The following is a 13,302-nucleotide window of genomic DNA, read 5'->3' as shown; positions in this document are numbered from 1 at the left end:
GTGCCAGGGTCTTTGGTTTGATTCTGAGCACAGGTTACTGCCAGTGTGGAGTTTCGCATGTTCTCCATAGGTTCATATGGATTTCCTCTGCACTCAAAAGCATGTAAATGGATTGGCTTGTGATGGACTGGTGTCCTGTCCTGTGTGTTTCCAACTCACTGAAACTCTGAGCAGAAGCTGTTAGTGGACATAAATGAAAGAATAAACAGGATGGCCAGTTATATCTACAAAGAGCATAATTTAGGTGTACTTTGTAAACAAGCAACCTGATGAATTGAAACGAGATGCTGGTCAAAAAGGCACCAAATGGTCACTGTTTACTATAATAATAGCTAGTCGAGATTTATTGTGCCCTTACCCTTATTTCAATGTTATCAGGACACGTGTTGTAAATAAAACAGTTTGGGTGAAAAAAAGTACTGGGCTGCGTGTTTTACTGAGAGAGCAACGCCCACATCCGCGTTGTTCAGTGACGTAACGCCAGTCTAAAACAGGAAGCGCTAATCTCAAGGGGTTATCTCCGCTCGTCCACAGGTATTTATGGTCAACTTTCAGTTTATAGCCTTGTTTGTTTGTGTGTGTGTGTGTGTGTGGTCTGTCTATTTAAATCTGCAGCGTCACACAGCTATATCCCCTGCATGTGTCTCAAATCCTCCGATGGGTGTTGTTATTGTCATGCTAAGCTATGAAGCTAGCCGCGGACACTGTGTCAGAATGCAGGTGATATGGATGATGACATGTCTCTGAACGCTCGCTGTATCTCTCCGATGTGTGTGTGAGTGTGAGTGTGAGTGTGAGTGTGTGTGTGTGTGTGTGTGTGTGTGTGTGTGTGAGTGTGAGTGTGTGAGTGTGTGTGAACATATCGATCATCACGGTTTATTATTCTTTATTAATTATTCAACGTTTTCCCTTTTAGTGTCCCAGGCGATCGGGCTAAAGACGTGGCTTGTGTACATTCGGCGAAACTAATCGCTCCAATCGCAGCGAGTCAGAAGATCTCCGCTGTTTTAACACAAGAATGCCTGCCGGTAAGCAGAGTACCGATTAATGGGATATTTTTATTTTTATTATTATTATTATTATTATTATTATTATTATTATTATTATTATTATTACAGTCAGTCAGAAATAAAGCATGGTCACTATCCCTCACACAACGAAGAACTGTTACTGGACACTAAACTTTATCTTTGTAGACTGCACTGTAGACCTCTGATGTGTAATAGTAACAGCCTAGCCCTGCTCTTGTGGTTTGAAACACACACACACACACACACACACACACACAGCCCCACCTCTTAAGCAAATGTGAAAGAAATGCCTAAAGTTTACTCCAAGTCACTATATATAATACAAGTCACTGATAGATCCAGACGTTTCAGAAAAATCCAGAATATCTGTATTTGCTCTGTATGACTTTTCTTTAAAACTGGGACCTTTTTTGATAAGACTCGCTTTTATAAATGTGAGGTAAGGTATTAATAACGATAATTAAAATGCGATAACATTTTACAGCAATTGTACATGTTTGGATGAAGCACAGTAACATGTTCATGGTCATCCTCACCGTTACTCTACATAGTGCTTTTTCCATTTGTCTCTGTGGTCCTATATAATATACTAATGTTATAAAAATTCTTATGTAACTGTTACTAACAGTCGATTGAGCTCACACGTTATATAATAAAAAGTATGTGCACACCCATATGTGGTTCTTCCTCATAACTATTACCACAAACTTGGAAGGACACCGTTGTCTAAAATGTCTCTGTATGCTGTAGCATTAAAATTTCCCTTCACTGAAACGAAGAGGCTTGAACATGTTCTAATGTCACAATGCCCCTGTGCACAAAGCCATCTGGAGTGGAAGAACTTGAGTGGCCTTCACAGATCCCTGACCTCAACCCCACTGAAAACCTTTGGGATGAACTGCACACCAGACCTCCTCACCTAACATCAGTGTCTGATCTCACTAATGCTGCTCCTCGAGACAGACTGAACACAAATCCCTACAGCCATGCTCTAAAAACTAGTGGAAAGCCTTTCCAGAACAGTGGAGCTTATTATAACTACACAATGAGGACTAAATCATTTTTAAAGGATATATGGGTGTGTTACTGAGGTGTCCACATACTTTTGACCATATAGTGTTTATAACGATGGACTTATAGGAGGAAAATATACTCACCCGCTCATAAATACTTGAATTGTCCATCATTCTTGTTAAAAGACTTTTGCTGTGTAGAACTATGTAGAAAAGTGTTTTTAATGATGTTTTCACCCAATGTTTATTTATTCTGATAATCTAATAATAAGTTAAGTACTGGGAAACAACAAGAAAAAATATGTATTGACAGATGAGGCTGAAGGATTGCATCTTTTTCTATGGTTTTCGAATGGTAGAAAAAACGTACCTCTTTTACAATTTACCAGCATAAAAAAAAATAGAATTAAAAATCTTAAAAATGAAATGTAGGTATAGATTTAGTCAAGGCTAAACATGTTACAAATCAGCGTCATTGTTATTCCTCTCAGCACAGACAGCCGCACTGTTGTAATGATAACCAGTGAACACCTGTAACATCTAGCACACTAACCCTGTAGTCGTTATAACGCTTTAATTTGAGTCTTTATCACCTCTTAGAGGAATGAAATCTTGATCCCCTGAGTATGTCTGTGAGAAATAAAGTCTTGACCTCCTGATGGAGCCATACACAGTATTTTCAATTCTAGGCTTTATTAAATAGAACTCAAATGCATTGCTTATTTAAGAAACAGTTTAACCAAAAGTATTTTTCTAAATATTCCTTTATTTATCTGTGTTATACCTCAGTGGTGTTTGGTTTTGAATTCAGATGATTTGAATGCATCAGATAATATTGAATAACCGTATTAGTTTCAATACGAGAGCCTCCTGATGGTCCAGCGGCAGGATCTCATTGCCGCGGCCCGGGTTCGATCCCTGGGCAGGGTGCTCACCCGGCCACTGAAGAGTTAACTCTCAGTGCCGGTCCCAAGGCCGGATTAAATAGGAGGGTTGCGTCAGGAAGGGCATCCGGTGTAAAACCTGTGCCAAATCCAAACATGCGGACCAAATGATCTGCTGTGGTGAACCCAAACAGGGAGCAGCCGAAAGAACAACATCAACTACTGTATTGGTTTCAATATGAGACTAAAATCCGGGTCCGGGTTTGGATCCGATTTCTCATGTGATCTGCTTCCATATTTCACCACAGATGTTGACTGACACAGCCCAGGTCTTGCACATGAACGTATATTATAGCATGGTGCATTTATACCTTCGGTCCTTTGCATTACTTAGCAACAGAAGCTTGCAGAGAGGCGGCTCGGTTACTAAGAGCGTGCTTTCTGTAGTACTTTTCCATCATTTTGCCTGATGCTGAGTGCCATCCTCAGTAACAACTCCATTACTGAATGGCTGTTTTTATATATACTACTGGACTAAATTGTCAAGTGAATGAGGTGCATTGATGGTGAAAAGCAGGTCTGCAGTGCGCTGGTGTAGCACTTAAACATGTGACATGTGAAGGTCAGAGCTTTAGATTTGACATGTTAGCACTGCTGGCACTTAACAGCATCTGCTTTTCACCTTGCAGCATCATGTTTTTGTAGCTATAGCTTGCACTTGGGAGGTTGAAGTGCTGCACAAACGGATGTAAGCCAAACATTTTCATTTCTGTCGGTCATCCAGTAGATGTTTTAGTGAAACAAATCAAGGCTGTGGATATTTGAGTAGCAATTGCTGACATTTCAACTCAAATTGGACTCATGGAATTTCTTCATATCTCCATATAAATCATGATAGGACAAGCTGTTATGGTAAAATTATCCACAATGTGGTGGTGTGATTCAGCCATACATGAAGCGGAGGGTTTTATTCCCCTTATACTGCAGTGATTTACCAAGGGATATACTTTTTAATGTATTATGATCATCATGTCATGGTTTTAATACATTTCTATTTAGGGGTTAATGTTATGGAACATCCGTAAGACAAGTTAGTTCCTGTTTTCACTTTTGAACAGTTGTTTGCTCACCATCTTCCTTTTTTTTTAGTTTAAGTTAAAAAGACAACAAAAGCACATCATGTCATATTACCTGAGTCCTCTGTGCCCATGGCAGAAAACTTACTGACTAGAAAGAGCTGTACTATACTATTAACCATAACCGTCTGTTATGGTTAGTGTTAAATAATGCGGATAAGCTGTTACTGTATATATCCTACTGTCATACCATACTGAAGATTAATCCTCCTCCTGGCAGATTTGATCATTCAGATTAGAAAATACAGTATTGATTTTAATTCCAGTTCATGCCCACTCATATCCTTCCTGAGCAGCATGTAGTGCCTGGTTCTGTGTATTTGCAGGTATGATACGTGGTCTACATATTTACATGGATGAGTGTGAACACTAGCAGTGTAACGAAGTCTTAGAGAAGGGAAGATTTACAGAAAATGGGGGAAAAAAAGAAAAATGTTTTCAGACTAGAAAGAATAAAGAGAATACAGCATGGGGTATCTTTTGTTTTGCCGGGTAATAAATGATAAAATCACTTCAAGTCATACTGGGAGAACTTAGAATTCACAACTGGACATGCTTCTTGCTCCAGCCAATCAGTGTACACCTGCAGACATGTGGATGGACAGCTCTCTATACAGAAACAAACCACTTTTAGCTGTTAGGACGTTTTGATCAACATTTTAATCGACGTTTTGATATGAGAGCAGTTGAGTATGTCCATAACCTTACAGTAATTTAGGGACTGATTGGATGTGTACACAAAAAAAACCTGATGTTTCTGCTATTAATGAATTGTAATGAATATTAATGAATATTTTTTGAATTTCATACATACTGTGTATTAATCTGCTTCAGTGTAACATGAGGTGCATATGTGTGCAAGCTGGAGGGAAAGAAATGGCCACATACCTTACAGACACAAGAGGGAACCTACAAATCATTGCTGTGTTCATCTTGTTCTCTCTCTCTCTCTCTCTCTCTCTCTCTCTCTCTCACTCTCTCTCTCTCCTCTTTTAAAAACACACACAGATACAGAGAGAGCACTTTGACATGTTAATGTCTTTGGTTGGAAAGCGGTTTTTAAGCCTTCTTGCTTTTGGAACTTGTGTGTGTGTGTGTGTGGGAAGCGAGCAAGTGAGCTACAGGGAGTTTGATCTCCAAGGTCTGTTCAGTGTGTGTTTGATCTACCCTCTGATTTGTGTTCCTGTCGGTCCTTCGTTTGCCCCTTTGGCATCACCTCATTCATATGCGTTATGGAAAACTCGCTCTAAAGATGGATTGTGAGCAAAAAAAAAAAAATAATAATAATAATAACATGAAAGCTTGGAGCTTTGTTTTTATAAATACATCACACACATATCTGCCTCCTTATTGCGCAATATCCTTGTGCTGGTGTTCTTCCTGAGTTAAAAATAGTCCTGTGTGTGGTTTTTAAATGCATAGATGAGTGCAGCAGTGTTTATATACCACGCCTCGTGAGAGTATTCAGCCACTTCTAATTAAAATAATACTTTATATATATTTAAACCTCTGTTTTCTCAAACTATCTGCTTGATAGATTTGCAGCTGGTTGTTTGGAGCTGGATGAAATTTTTTAAAAATGACCACAGAATCTGTATATAAGCAGAAGTGACTCGGTGGTTAAGACGCTGGGCTACTGATCAAAAGGTTATGAGTTCAAATCCCAGGACGACCAAGCTGCCCCTGCTGGGCCCTTTGAGCAAGGCCCCGAACCCACAATTGCTGGGTTGTATAAGTGAGATAAATGTAAATTGCTCTGCATAAGGGCATCTGCCAAGTTTTTTTTTTTTACTGCTAGTCCAGTGTTGCTTTGACTTTGAGATCATTGTCCAGCTAGAAGTTTAACTCCAGGCCTTCTAGCTTCAGATTCCTGGCAGACTGAAGCAGCTTTTTTTTAAAAATGTTACTGTCTTTCTCAGGCGCAGATTTTGTTAGGTTTATGCCACACATGCTGCTTTGAGTTGTGGCCAAAAGGCCATAAGGCTTCAAAGGTTCTCACAAAACATTTCACACGTCTTAGTTGAGTCATGCTTTCCGGCAATTCCAGATGGTTCTTCTTGAGCGATGGCTTCTTTCAGTTTTAGGCAGAATTGATATGTCGATATTGTGCACATTTATTACCACTGAACTTATTTATTACCATCCATTATTCTAAATGAAGTTCTTGTGGCTTTTCTATGTTTTTCATCACAAGTCTGTGTCTTGTGTGCTTTGTGTAGACCGTGTGATGTTTACACTGGGAGCGCTAACCTGAAAGAGCATTCATTTATTTTGTACCTTCTTTCGGAAGTGTTCATCAGTGACTTGTGTATTATGATGTTAAGTCTTAATTCTCATACTGTTTCTTCATGCTTATCGTGGAATCAGTTTTTAGGCAGTGTTGTTATCTCGTCACTCCTGGGTCCTGAGCTCAATCCTGAGTTCAGGTTTTACTGACCATTTCTCTCATTTTCCCATTTTTTCAGTGTTTTCCTCCACATTCTCTGGTTTTCCTTCAGTTTCCAGACTCCTCCTTAAAACCTAGTGATATGTGAACTGGCTGTTTCCAACTTGTGCCCAGTATTGCTGGGATATGCTCCGGATCCATCATGTTCTATCCCTGACTAGGAGAATGTGGTTAATGAAGAGGAACAGTTCGTGCATGAGTTTTGCATGTTTGTCCTTGTGTGTTTACAACAAGTTGGATGTTTTAGTGTCAGCTGGAAAATTTGCTGCGTTCATATTTGGCTGCTCCTGCAGAGAGAGAAACACCCCCCCCCTTTCTCTTTCCTTTTTTCCTCTCCAAAATATCTGGGCAAAAAAATGCCTCGTCATACCACCATGTTTTAAAAAATTTGACCTCAGCTCACACATAACATCTCATAAGCAATGTAGAGGAAAACAATAGAAACAAAGCTATTATAGAAAAATGTATTATTTTGAAAATGCTATGAGTTTGTGTTTTGGAAGTCTAAGTTCATTGGGATCATTCACATATGGTCCTCTCCAAAAGTATTGGAAAGGCAAGGCTACTTCTAATACTGTGCCGTGAAGTTGATGTGTTTTTGGTTGTAAAATCAAAGCATGAATATGAGGAGAATAGAGCAGGAATTGAGCTTTTATTTTCATTCTATTTATTCTATAACACATCCTTTGTGTTAAAAAAAGTGTTTGTTTGTGTTTGAAAGACGTTGAGGTTCTCTTTGGGAGTGACAAGGTTGGACAGGATTAGGAACGAGTACATCAGAGGGACAGCACATTTTGGACGTTTGGGGGACAAAGTTAGGGAGGCCAGATTAAGATGGTTTGATTTTAATGTTTTTAACAGCTCGTAAAGCTCTTAACCTTTGGACTGACCTGGGTTTTGCAAATAAATACTACATTTGTTGTCAACAATGATAAACTAACATGAACATGAAGCCCAGAGGGCTGTCTATGGGAGAAAAGCGTCCTTGCATAAGCATTGGGCATAGCCAATACAACAACTTGTAATGTACTGAAAAAGAAAGAAACAGCTGGTGTACTAACAACCAGACGCCAAACAAGTCGACCAAGGAAAACAACAGCATTTGTTGACTGTAACATTATGAGACTTGTGAAGATAAATGCTAAAACAACTCTCAGTGAAATCACCAACATCCTCCCGGTGTAGTGAAGGTGTCTAAATCCACTGTTTGAAGAAGAGTTTGAGAGGAAATGCAAGATGCTACCCTGTCATCAGCAGTAAGAATCAGAAGACTGGATTCACAAAGAAATACAGAAATGAGCAGCAAACCAAGATTGCCCTCTAGCAAACTGATAAAAGGCAAGTGGAGAAAGAAAGGATCTGCTCATGAGCCACAGTGTACAGAGGAGGTAACATCATGACTTGAGCTTGCAAGGCTGCTTCTCTTATAGGATCACTAAACTTTATTGTTGATGTAACTTGTGAATGAATTCAGAAGAATCTACAGAAACATGGGTTTACAGAAAAAGCTGTGATAAAAACCAAATGCAAGAAAAGAAACTGCAACAGTTTGGTGATGCCAGTAGGTCACTGGGTTGATGCAGGGTGCAGCAAGGGATATGCAACCAACTCTCACTCACAGACACTCAGACACACACAGAGACTTGAGGTTATAGGGTTATTATTAGCTGCAAGACAAGAGACCTACACTGGAAACAGTAATGGAATTTATAATAACATTAGTGTTACTAATATTTGCCAGATTGTCTGTGTGTGTGTGTAAGGGCTAGACTAGCTCCAACATATAACCTCTGTTTAGAGAGGGAGATGGGAAAAGAGGAGTAGAAAGGGAGGGAGGCAGGGAGGGAGGCAGGGACAGCATGTACAGAAGACCTGCAAGGTCAGAGAGACAGCAGGATAGAGCCATTTGTGAAGGTAGTAGACTGAGAGATAAAGAGACCACTGAACAGCTATGGACGCCGAGAGCCATTATCCTGGTAAGAGTATGCTGTGTGTGTGTGTGTGTGTGTGTGTGTGTGTGAGAGAGAGAGAGAGAGAGAGAGAGAGAGAGAGTGTGTGTGTGTGAGGGAGAGCGAGAGAGGGAGAGTGAGTGCGAGAAGGGGGGAGAGAGAAAGAGGAAGGAAGATGGAGACAGACTTGGGTTATTATTGTAGTTATTTAGTAGTTATTGGAGGGCTAAGAGAATTATAGATAAGATAATCTGCACATGGCAAGAAAAAGGAAATGAATCTCTCCCTCCTATTGTGGAAGACTAACATGAGAGGGAAGTGGAGAGAAAGAATGGCTTCTCTCTGGTCACTCTTGTTAGTGATATAAAATGTATACTATAGTGTAACTTACAAAGCTGATTATTTAGTTGAGTAACACGTCATCGTTCACAGGCTGCGGGTGTGACTGGCCAGTTCCTGTCAGTCTCAGAGTGGGGGCATGTGACTTGCTAGGTGTGCACTTGATCTTGTTGTGCTTCATAAGCAGCAAGCTGCTGATGCACAGGTTTTACCTCTGGACACATGTGTAGTCACTCAAGCTAGAAACAAATACAAACACATTACAAACCATTTTATGAAGAAAGCTTGCCAGCTTCAGACTACTGGTGTGCATCAGGGTCAGCTTGAAGGCTAGCCCAGAATATTCAGACATGGCAAAAATTAGACTCTCTTCTCTTCTCTTCTCTTCTCTTCTCTTCTCTTCTCTTCTCTTCTCTTCTCTTCTCTTCTCTTCTCTTCTCTTCTCTTCTCTTCTCTTCTCTTCTCCTTCATTTTCTCTTCTCTTCTCTTCTCCTTCATTTTCTCTTCTCTTCTCTTCTCCTTCATCTTCTCTTCTCTTCTCTTCTCTTCTCTTCTCTTCTCTTCTCTTCTCTTCTCTTCTCCTTCATCTTCTCTTCTCTTTCATTTTCTCTTCTTCTCTTCTCTTCTCTTCTCCTTCATTTTCTCTTCTTCTCTTCTATTCTCTTCTCTTCTCTTCTCCTTCATCTTCTCTTCTTCTCTTCTCTTGTCTTCTCCTTCATCTTCTCTTCTTCTCTTCTCTTGTCTTCTCCTTCATCTTCTCTTCTTCTCTTCTCTTCTCTTCTCCTTCATTTTCTCTTCTTCTCTTCTCTTCTCTTCTCCTTCATTTTCTCTTCTTCTCTTCTCTTCTCTTCTCCTTCATTTTCTCTTCTTCTCTTCTCTTCTCTTCTCCTTCATTTTCTCTTCTCTTCTCTTCTCTTCTCTTCTCTTCTCTTCTCTTCTCTTCTCTTCTCTTCTCTTCTCTTCTCTTCTCTTCTCTTCTCCTTCAATCTCTTCTCTTCTCCTTCATTTTCTCTTCTCTTCTCTTCTCCTTCATCTTCTCTTCTCCTTCATCTTCTCTTCTCCTTCATCTTCTCTTCTCTTCTCTTCTCCTTCATCTTCTCTTCTCCTTCATCTTCTCTTCTCTTCTCTTCTCTTCTCTTCTCCTTCATCTTCTCTTCTCTTCTCTTCTCTTCTCCTTCATTTTCTCTTCTCTTCTCTTCTCCTTCATTTTCTCTTCTCTTCTCTTCTCCTTCATTTTCTCTTCTCTTCTCTTCTCCTTCTCTTCTCTTCTCTTCTCTTCTCTTTTCTTCTCTTCTCTTCTCTTCTCTTCTCTTCTCTTCTGCTTCATTTTCTCTTGCTCTCTTCTGTTCTCCTTCATTTTCTCTTCTTCTCTTCTCCTTCATTTTCTCTTCTTCTCTTCTCCTTCATTTTCTCTTCTTCTCTTCTCCTTCATTTTCTCTTCTCTTCTCTTCTCTTCTCTTCTCCTTCATTTTCTCTTCTCTTCTCTTCTCTTCTCTTCTCTTCTCCTTTCTTTTCTTCTCCTTCATTTTCTCTTCTCTTCTCTTGTCTTCTCTTCTCCTTCATTTTCTCTTCTCTTCTCCTTCATTTTCTCTTCTCTTCTCTTCTCTTCTCTTCTCCTTCATTTTCTCTTCTTCTCTTCTCTTCTCCTTCATTTTCTCTTCTCTTCTCTTCTCTTCTCTTTTCTTCTCTTCTCTTCTCCTTCATTTTCTCTTCTTCTCTTCTCTTCTCTTCTCCTTCATTTTCTCTTCTCCTTCATTTTCTCTTCTCTTCTCTTCTCTTCTCTTCTCCTTCATTTTCTCTTCTCTTCTCTTCTCCTTCATTTTCCCTTCTCTTCTCTTCTCTTCTCTTCTCTTCTCTTCTCTTCTCTTCTCTTCTCTTCTCTTCTCTTCTCTTCTCTTCTCCTTCATTTTCTCTTCTCTTCTCCTTCATCTTCTCTTCTCTTCTCTTCTCTTCTCTTCTCTTCTCTTCTCTTCTCTTCTCTTCTCTTCTCTTCTCCTTCATTTTCTCTTCTCTTCTCTTGTCTTCTCTTGTCTTCTCTTCTCCTTCATTTTCTCTTCTTCTCTTGTCTTCTCTTGTCTTCTCTTCTCTTCTCTTCTCCTTCATTTCCTCTTCTCTTGTCTTCTCTTGTCTTCTCTTGTCTTCTCTTGTCTTCTCTTCTCTTCTCTTCTCCTTCATTTCCTCTTCTCTTGTCTTCTCTTGTCTTCTCTTGTCTTCTCTTGTCTTCTCTTCTCCCCTCCCATTTTCCCTCTTTCCTTTCCTTCCCCCTTTTCCCTTCCCTTCCTATACTATTTGTGATTTGGACTCTCATCACTTGGTGGTGCTCACTGATGCTGGGGATGGCCCCTTGTGGACTATCTGGAGATGTATGGGTCTGCTGAATAGAATCATTTGAGAGTCTGTCTCTGAACTGCTGTTGCCTCAGTTAGATTTCAGCAGGAAAGAAATTAGTGCTAAGTCAATAATGAGCTCAGAAACTGTGCTGACTTATTAGTTCCTCATGAGCTCTTGGTTGCACAATTCTTCGTGACTATAAACTGTTGAAGAAAGGACATTATCAGCATTTACATTATTTACTCTCCAGTGTCACTCAGATGAGGCTGGTTTTCCTTTTTGAGTTCCTGATTCCTCACAAGGTTTCTTCCTCATTTCGCCTCAGGAAGTGTTTCTTGCCGCTGCTGCCTGCTCATTAGGAATAAATCTACATTTCATTTTAAACTCCGTAATTTTATTATGGATTTTTATATTTCTATAAAGCTGCTTTGAGACAATGTCCATTGTTAACAGTGTCCGCTATATAAAATTGAATTGAATTTGCAGTATTTGTTATACATTAAACTTGTCACAGGAAAAAAAATATCATTGACATGAATGAACATGAATCAGAGATACACTGTTTGTTTTGTTTTTTGTCAGTGGTTTGCTCCAGTAGTCGGACATAAACTCTGCCTTACTGAACTCTATAATAAAAAACACATTTCTACCATATTTCTATAAAACATTAGAAGTTCCTTTATTTATAGAGCTGCTGCTGAGTTTAGGGTTAAAGCTCATACAGAGTGTATGTCATATCACAGGGCATTGTGTCTATGCTGGGCTCTTCAATACATAATCATTTAATTAGAATTCATATATTAATTTCTGTCTTCATTAAAGGTTTTTCACTATTGTAAATGATTGTTTTCCTGAAAATCCTACAGCCTTTATGATAAAAATGTTGCTTAAGGAACCACATGGCTTTTGCTAAAAATAAGTTGCTTGCTTTGGGACAGACAGTGTTGTTTTGAAGCACATTAATCTTGCTTACTCACTAATAAACTCTACTCAGATACAGGAGGCAAAGCTGAATAAACTTATCAGGGGCTCTTCTTCTTCTTTGTCGTCTTCTTGTCGTTGTCTTCGTCGTCTTCTTCATCATCGCTGTCTTCGTCATCTTTGTCTTCTTCTTCGTCATGTTCTTCTTTGTCGTCTTCTGCTTCACTGTCTTCGTCGTCTTCTTTGTCGTCGTCTTCTTCTTCATCTTCTTTGTCTTCTTCTTTGTTGTCTTCTCTTCTTCTTCTTTGTCATCTTCGTCTTCTTTGTCTTCTTCGTTGTCTTTGTCTTCATCTTCTTCGTCTTCTTCTTCTTTGTCGTTGTCTTTGTTGTCTTCTTCGTCTTCTCCTTCTTTGTCGTTTTCTTTGTCTTCTTCGTTGTCTTTGTCTTCATCTTCTTCGTCTTCTTCTTCTTTGTCGTTGTCTTCGTCTTCTCCTTCTTTGTTGTCTTCTTTGTCGTTGTCTTTGTCGTCTTTGTCGTCTCCATCTTCTTCTTCTTCTTTGTTGTCTTCTTTGTCGCTGCATTCGTCGTCCACGTCATTGTCTTCTTTGTCTTCTTCGCCATCGTTGCCGTCAAACCCTGTCTTCTTCTTCGTCGTCTTCTTTGTTGTCTTCTTCTTCGTCGTCATCTTCTTCATTGTCTTCTTCTTCTTCTTCTTCTTCTTCTCCTTCTTCTTCTTCTCCTTCTCACTAGGGTGCCTACAGCATGCCATAGAAACGTCTGGAGAAACCTTTGTGAAATTTGGCACATTTGGCATTGTGGAAAGTTAAGGGACATACTGAATAGATTTGGGTCAAGAGCTGCCAGTGTTCTAGCACCACAGCTGGGTCAAATTTGGGCCTAAGTGGGTGAATTATGGACATAAATGTGAGCCATGTCTCCAAAATTAAAAACTAGATTCCCTGGGATGAGACGAGTATAATGCACGCACTCGCATCAATTTCCTCCATCTTGGGTTTTCTGTCGTCTTGGTTTTTTTTTTGTCAAAAACTTTTTTCTCTAGTCCTCATATTTTTTCCAGTTGTCACCAAATTTGGCACGTTTGTTGCCAAAAGTTGGCAAAACTATTTTGAATACTCTAAATGGTTTGCCCCTTAATGGACAATGACTATAAAATTTGGTAGGAATCTTTAGGACTGACCTAAAGCTATGCAACAAGTTTCTTGTTAGCGCAACCTAAGTTTCAATAACTCAT

General features: G+C 39.5%; 1 protein-coding gene across 3 annotated transcripts in view; it reads left to right on the top strand.

Moving 5' to 3' along the window:
- Positions 1-447: 447 nt before the first annotated feature.
- Positions 448-13,302, top strand: part of efr3a (EFR3 homolog A (S. cerevisiae)) — a 63,754-nt gene continuing 50,899 nt past the window's right edge. The window contains exons 1-2 of one of the 3 annotated variants that reach the window (XM_058418328.1): positions 448-534; positions 917-1,028. In XM_058418328.1, coding sequence (XP_058274311.1) covers positions 1,019-1,028 — 10 coding nt within the window. In that variant the 5' untranslated portion in view covers positions 448-534; positions 917-1,018. Of the gene's footprint in view, positions 535-700; positions 721-754; positions 776-916; positions 1,029-13,302 lie in introns of those variants that run through there. The other 2 variants (XM_058418330.1, XM_058418329.1) reach the window with 2 other exon arrangements.

This window comes from Hemibagrus wyckioides, linkage group LG20 (assembly GCF_019097595.1).
Source record: "Hemibagrus wyckioides isolate EC202008001 linkage group LG20, SWU_Hwy_1.0, whole genome shotgun sequence".
NCBI classification, from domain to species: domain Eukaryota; kingdom Metazoa; phylum Chordata; class Actinopteri; order Siluriformes; family Bagridae; genus Hemibagrus; species Hemibagrus wyckioides.
The sequence above is the reverse complement of the archived record's forward strand: the minus strand, read 5'-3'. Positions and strand labels throughout refer to the sequence as shown.